At 33.9% G+C, this 7,089-nt stretch overlaps 1 protein-coding gene across 1 annotated transcript; it reads right to left on the bottom strand.

Moving 5' to 3' along the window:
• Window positions 1-1,271: 1,271 nt before the first annotated feature.
• Window positions 1,272-6,690, bottom strand: LOC107083774 (type-4 ice-structuring protein LS-12-like). The gene is made up of 4 exons (XM_015373274.1): window positions 6,644-6,690; window positions 6,439-6,514; window positions 2,920-3,070; window positions 1,272-1,650 (listed from the first exon to the last, which is right to left on the bottom strand). Exons 2-4 carry the CDS (start codon window positions 6,488-6,490, stop codon window positions 1,389-1,391), a joined length of 465 nt encoding a protein of 154 aa, XP_015228760.1. The 5' UTR covers window positions 6,491-6,514; window positions 6,644-6,690; the 3' UTR covers window positions 1,272-1,388.
• Window positions 6,691-7,089: the final 399 nt, after the last annotated feature.

Here is a 7,089-nt window from a genome sequence, read left to right as displayed (position 1 = left end):
TGTTTCCAGCAGATACGTTCAGAAAAAAAGACGCATTCATTTGGACATTTTAAAGGGTGGTTGAAGGTGATCCGTTTGGGAACGGCTCCTTCCGATGACCGAGCGATGCGAGCTGCTGGTGAAGGAAGGGAAAAAAAAAGCCCTGAGCAGCTTCTTTTGGGAAAATCCAACCATCCAAACCAAAAGAAACTCCACATTCACAAGAAATTTCACATTTTAAACCTCAAACGTGACTTAATTCATAGACGTTATCTGAAAAAGCTTTAAGATTTGACGGTAGATGATGGGTTTATCTCTCACTCTGTGCCATCAGGGTTCATCAAGCTGCTGTGTTCTCTGTGTTCCAGCTTTCAGGGCCACCGTCGGCGGCACGCTTTGGATAACCCTGATGCACGTCGTCCTTCCTTCAGGACAGAGTCCTCCCCTTAGACACTGAATCTAACATTTAAAACTCATTCTTAATGCTGCCGGTTTGAAGAATGAAAAGCGGTGGGTGGAAAACCCCCGTTGATTTGTTTCTGAAAGGTTTGGCTGGTTTAATCTAAGGAAGGACAAGGAGAAGGCCGCTCAGGACTGCCAGTTCTGCCGCGGCCTTCAGGAGGAGGAGGAGAGCCGACGCCAAGGTTTACCCAAACGCTGCCCTGTCCTCAAGGCTTGAGCTGCCTCAAGGAGTCAGATGGGTTTGATGGGTCCGGAGTGGCGTGGAAGACTAGTGATTTTGTTGTTTTGTTGTTCGACAGACAACAAGTCATTGTCTCCCTCCCTGCTTTGAGACACGAGCTCAATGAAACCTGTCTGCTCTGCCTCGACTCGATGCAATCTGCAACCAAAGTCGGTTTTGCAGCAAAATGAAATGCTTACCCTTTATAGGAAAAGTTGCATTTATTTATTTATTTTTAAATGTTTAAATCTATCCTGGTAGCTGTATTTTATATCCATTAACTCCTTACAGAGCTGCTTCCAACATTTTAGAGAATAGATTTCTGTTTTTAGGCGTTCTGCAACAATTAAGTTCTGTTTATAAGGTTAATTATTCCCGTATCTGTTAGTTAATCTGATTATCAAACAGGACTCAGCTCTTGATTATTTTCTGTGTGGAGCGACGAGCGACAGAGCGGCAGATAAGCAACAGGTCAGAGGTGATGCAGATACTGATGTTTACCACGCTGAGCGGATCGGATCAGATCCAAACATGTTCAGTTCATCTTTATCTCTTGACCTTTTTCACTGTTTTAGAAGCGAATTTTAACACAAAGCAGAAAAAACAACTCTTACGTTTTTAATCCCTTTATTGATGGAGTTGAAATGAAACAGTAAAGCATAACAGTCGGCAGTGTTTAGCGTTCAGAGTGGATTCTGAGTCCGTTTTTTTTTGTGGGGGTGGATGTTTACTGAGGTGGCATCAGGGCCTTGGACTGCTCCATCACCTGCTGCAGAAACTTCTCCATCATGTCAGTCAGGGGCTTCACCTGAGCCTGCAGGTTTTCGGTCAGGGGCTGGACCTGAGAGTTGAGGTCGTCCGTCAGGGGCCGGACGTGCTCCTCGATGTTGGAGATGAACGGCTTGACCTGCTCCTGCAGCTTGGCGGCCTCAGCCTGGACCTTCTCCACCAGAGGCTGGATCCTGGCCCTGCTGTCCTCCATGTAGGTCCTACAGCGAAGGGACAGGGAAAGGAAGCTGTGAAAGCTGCAAAAAAGAAACATTCACCTACAAAGATGGCGGCCTTTGCTTTAATATTTGATTCTTTGGGTGTGTAAAAAACTTTTGTGCTACAGATTTTATTTTATGAAGACAAAAAGTTCAATAAAGTCAACTTTGTAAAGTGGAAAAAATGTCTCTCCTTGGATTTTAAGACAGTTTATAGATTTTTAGAACATGGAGTCTTAAAGTATTCACACCCTTTCATATTTCTCAATGTAAAACTAAAGTTCTGACCAGACATAGTTTCTAAATGCAAAAGTGGAAAACAAACTTTTTAATCTTTTTTTTAACAAAATAAAATTGAAATAAGTTTATTTTTATTCATGAGCAACTTCAACGCAATTTCGCTACAATACAATTTACATTAAACAGGAGTAAGATGCTGAATCTAACCCCAGCCCTCTAGGAGGCGCTACAATAGGGAAGAGAGTCGCAGCTACACTGCAAAAATTATCTCAAAATAAGTAAAAATGTCTTGAATCAAGTGTATTTACTCTTATTTTGAGTAGGTAAATAAGATGATCTGCCAATGGAATGAGTATTTTTATTCTTAAAATAAGATATTTAGATCAAAATGCACTTGAAATAAGACAATGCAAATGTGTTTTCTTATTTTAAATGTAAATTGTCTTGTTCCATTGGCGAAATGTTTCTTTTACCTCCTCAATTCATGAACAAATGCGCTTATTTTAAGAAAAAAATGACTTATCTAGATTTTTAATTTTTTCCAGTGTAGAAAGCCAATCCATAGATCTGAATAGAAAGGAAAGACTAAATCGACTCTGGACAACAAGCTTTTAAGTTTGAAAAAAAAAAAAATCTGGAGACATCTAATTTCCTGGAAAAGGAAAATCTTATTAAATTTGCAATATTTTTTGATAAATAATGTCAAATTAGATTTTTTTTCTAAATCATTCAGCCCTACTTTTTAGAAAATCTCCAGTCGTTTGCATTGTTGTATTTTAGGATTACAAGCTGATATATTTAGACTATAAATCACTGACTTTTTATTTGATTTAAAAAGATTAAAATCGTAGAATTTTTTATATCCCTCTTCACAATTGTTCACTTGTTATCAGGTGTTATCAGATGAAAGGGTTTTAAAGAGAATTCTTCTGATGGCTGGTTGTTGAATCTAACAAAAGAAACATTCCCCAAGATGAAGCAGATTTAAATGATGGCTAAATGAACCTTAGCGTAGAAACTAAAGGCTCTTACTGGGCAGTGTTGGTCATCTCCAGAGCCTTCATCTTCTCCACCATGTCCTGGGTGGCGGTGGTGACGCTGGCGGACATGTCCTTCAGGAGCTGGGTGAGCCGCTCCACTTCGGCCTGGACCTCACGTTTCACCAGTGCCCTGGCCTCAGAGCCTTTAAAATTTAAAAATAAAAAGTTTAAATCCACATCGCTTCATTTGAACCAAGTTAAAATGAACTTTAGCTCTGAGACTGACACAGTTTTCAGAAATAGGACTAAAGCAATGAACCCAGTTAATTGTGGTTTATCAATTATTAAAAAAACAACATAAATATAAATATATCTTGTGTGTTTTAGATGTCTATCAGATGTTAGATTAAGTAAAGCTTATCAATTTTACATTCCACCTTTAATAGTGTAAATATAGGTACAAACCTTAATAGCAATACAAAGCGTCTAAGGAATACACTGGAAAAAAATTAAATCTAGATAAGTCATTTTTTCTTAAAATAAGTGAATTTTTGGGGGATTTAGGAGGTAAAAGAGACATTTTTTGCCAATGGAACAGGACAATTTCCACTTAAAATAAGTAAAAACAATTGCATTGTCTTATTTCAAGTGCATTTTATCTAAATATCTTATTTTAAGAGTAAAAATAATCATTCCACTGGCAAACAATCACATTTACCTACTCAAATTAAGGGTAAATACACTTAATTTAAGATATTTTTTACTTATTTCTAGATCGTTTTTCCAGTGTAAACAATATTTTCAAACTCAATATGTTGATTAATTTATTGACTCAGATATATCTAAAAAACTGTATAAATAGAGCTAAAAACATATATCAGTGTACAACAATTAAATTGTTTAATTATTTTAGTGCTTAGGTATGGCGCTAATTAGCGACACTAGCATCTAAAGAAAAACATTTTCTTTATCAAACTTGAAATGTTTATCATCTTATTGATTATTAATTGATCAAACAAACATAAATACAGTCAAAACATATAATGCAATTATTACTTTCTTTTTCTTTATCATCTTATCATTTTGGTATGAAGCTAATTAGCGACACAAGGTACCTAAAGAATAAACAACATTTTCAAACTCAGTATGTTAATCATTTTATTGACTCAACTTAATCTCAAACAAAACTTATAAATGGAGCTAAAAACATAAATCAGCGTACAACATTTAATTTGTTTAATTACTTAAGTTCTTAGGTATGGTGCTAATTAGCGACACTAGCATCTAAATAAAAAGATTTTCTTTATGAAACTCCATATGTTTATCATCTTATTGATGATTAAATCATCAAACAAAGCAAAAATAGAGTCAATATATTATTATACAATCACTACTTTTTTTCTATTCATCATCTAAGAGTTTTGGTATGAAGCTAATTAGCGACACAAGGCATATATGGAATAAACAATATTTTCAAACTCAGTATGTTGATTAATTTATTGCTGCAGCTAAAGGTCAAACAAAATTTAAAAATGGAACAAAAAAAATCTGTGTAAAACAATTAATTTGTTTAATAATTGTGGTGCTTAGGTATGATGCTAATTAGCTAAACTAGCATCTAAGGGGCAACAATTGTCATTTTCAAACTTAATACATTTATCATCTTGTTTATTATTTAATTATCAGACAAAATAAACATAAATAGAGTACATAAATAGAGTCCAAACATATTATTATACAATCTTTACTTTTTTGTGTTCATCATCTTAGCATTTTGGTTTGAAGCTAATTAGCAACAGAAGGTATCTAAGGAATAAACTGCATTTTCAAAATCAATGTGTTGATTTTTTTTTACTGATGCTGCAACTTATATAAATAAGACGTGTGCACTGCAAAAACAATCTAGAAAGAAGTACCGTAAAAAATAATCTTAAATTAAATATATTTAGCCTTTTTTTTTAGAAGGTAAATATGATGATTTTCCAATGGAATTAGTATTTTACTCTTTTAATAAGAAAATTAGAATATATTCATTTGAAATAAATAATAACTTTTTCTTATTTTAAATTTAACTTGTTCCATTGGCAAAGTGTCTCACTTATCTCCTAAATTCAAGAAAAAATCCCCTTATTTTAAGAAAAAACGACTTATTGAGTTTTCTTTTTTGCAGTGTAAACAGAGTCAAAAGCATAGAGTTTTATACAACAATTACTTTCTTTATCATCATAGAATTTCAAACAGAGCTAATTGGTTGGTCACAACCCTAGAGGCTACAACGCATTTTTAACCACTCTTGCAATTTTTCAAAATAAAAGACTTTGTTGTAGTTTCCAATGAGATGCTATACAGTTTTTGCAATAAAAATATAATTCCAGGAAAGTCTATTTAAATGTTGGTGATTTTAACATCAAATTCAGCCAAACATTTAAAAATACGTTACTTCATATTTAAATGAAGAGGTTTTTATTTTCTTTAAAAGAGCATATCTCATAAATCTGTATGAGTTTCAATTTCTATCATTTATCCATGGTGATTTCAATAATACTCTAAACATAATTATTACAATCATTTTAATTAATTATTAGATTCAGTTTTTCAAATACATGTATATATTTAACAATTTATACAATATTACTCAAACTATACAAATTACTAACTCAATTTCCTGGTGAAGCTAATAAGCTTCAAACCCAAAATCAAAAATAGCTTTCAGAATTCATATGAAATATAAAAAAGATAAATTTCCATGCATTTAGTTCTTGTTTTTTGTGCAACCTTTATCATATTCTGAAAATTTCTTGCATCTTTAGCCAAACTCCACATGGTCTGACGATAGGCCTTCTACACTGCTGTTACAAAGATCATGCTTATTTCACACAGACAGTGACTAAATGATATCAAAGCACATCTAAGATCTGTTTTATTCATAGATCCTGTGATTTTTAACTGTTTCTTCCGTGTTTTATTTTTTATTTTTTACTGATTTTATGTAAAGCACTTTGAATTGCCCTGTTGCTGAAATGTGCTATACAAATAAAGCTGCCTTTTGTGGATTTAAACTGGCGCAGGTATGAAACGAATTAGCCTTACCCATACAGTACTTAAGGGTATATAGATTAATTCACTTTGCTGAAATAATTACCTACTTACAACAGTAATTCAGATAAAAACACAAAAAAATATATAAAAGTTTTCAATTTAGGATGGAAAAGCTTGTATTTTATGACTTTTACATTAAAAAACATGTATTTTATGTGTTTTTTCTAGATGTTTGTACAATTTATTTAAATGTGTGCAATAAAGCCATTTTTTTTTTAAAGATTCTTAAAATTTCAAGTCATTTTGTTTTTTCTATCTAGAAATGTTGATAGAAAAAAAAGAACTTCTTTTTAGATTATTCAATAAAAATCATTGGCTGATTAATACTACATGCTTAACTCATCCTATGTTGATTTAAATCAATAAAAATCATTGGATGATTAATCGATTCCAGAAATAATCGATAGCTGCAGCCCTATTCAATAGACAGTAGTTGATTTTTTAAAGGTTTTTCTCTTTCAATAAAGCTTACCGTGGGCAACAGCCAGCACAACAAGAAGAGTGGCGACAAGGGAGAACTTCATGGCTGCAGAAGACGAAAAAAAAGCCTGAAAAAAAGGAAAACAATCAGGTCTCTAAACACAGAACAACACCTTATATTCAGCTCCTCATGAAATACGCTTTGATCTATTATTATCCTGCTGAAAGTCTTGAAAAACAAGGCGAAGGAGACTCACCTTAACTCCTGGAGTTCTTGGACTTGATGGTGCCCTCCTCTCAGAATGTCAGAGGCTTTTATAGCGGAGTAGCATGAGTTAATCATGGTTACTCAGAATGTAATCACTTCCAGGGAGAAGATGTGGCATTGAAAGGTCAGAGCGAGCACTGTGCAGGACTGAACCTTGATGTTTGACACTGTCCGTGACAACACAGATACAAAGTCCGCTCTCTGTGATACCAGCTGGAGACAGAGGGACAATAAATTCTTCACCACGGGTTCAAAGCTCCAGCCTGGGAACACAGGAGACGCCTGATTGGATCATTTCACATTTTATGGCTGATTCTGTTTTGGTTTCCAGAGATTTTAGATTGTGCTTTAACTCCATCTGCAAAAGCAGAGCATTTAAAGATCAAAATTTCAAATTTAAAGCAGATCAGTTTGATTTCAAACACATCAAGCCCA

Source organism: Cyprinodon variegatus, unplaced genomic scaffold (genome assembly GCF_000732505.1).
Source record: "Cyprinodon variegatus isolate N-32 unplaced genomic scaffold, C_variegatus-1.0 Scaffold0, whole genome shotgun sequence".
In the NCBI taxonomy this organism is placed as follows: Eukaryota; Metazoa; Chordata; class Actinopteri; order Cyprinodontiformes; family Cyprinodontidae; genus Cyprinodon; species Cyprinodon variegatus.
The sequence above is the reverse complement of the archived record's forward strand: the minus strand, read 5'-3'. Positions and strand labels throughout refer to the sequence as shown.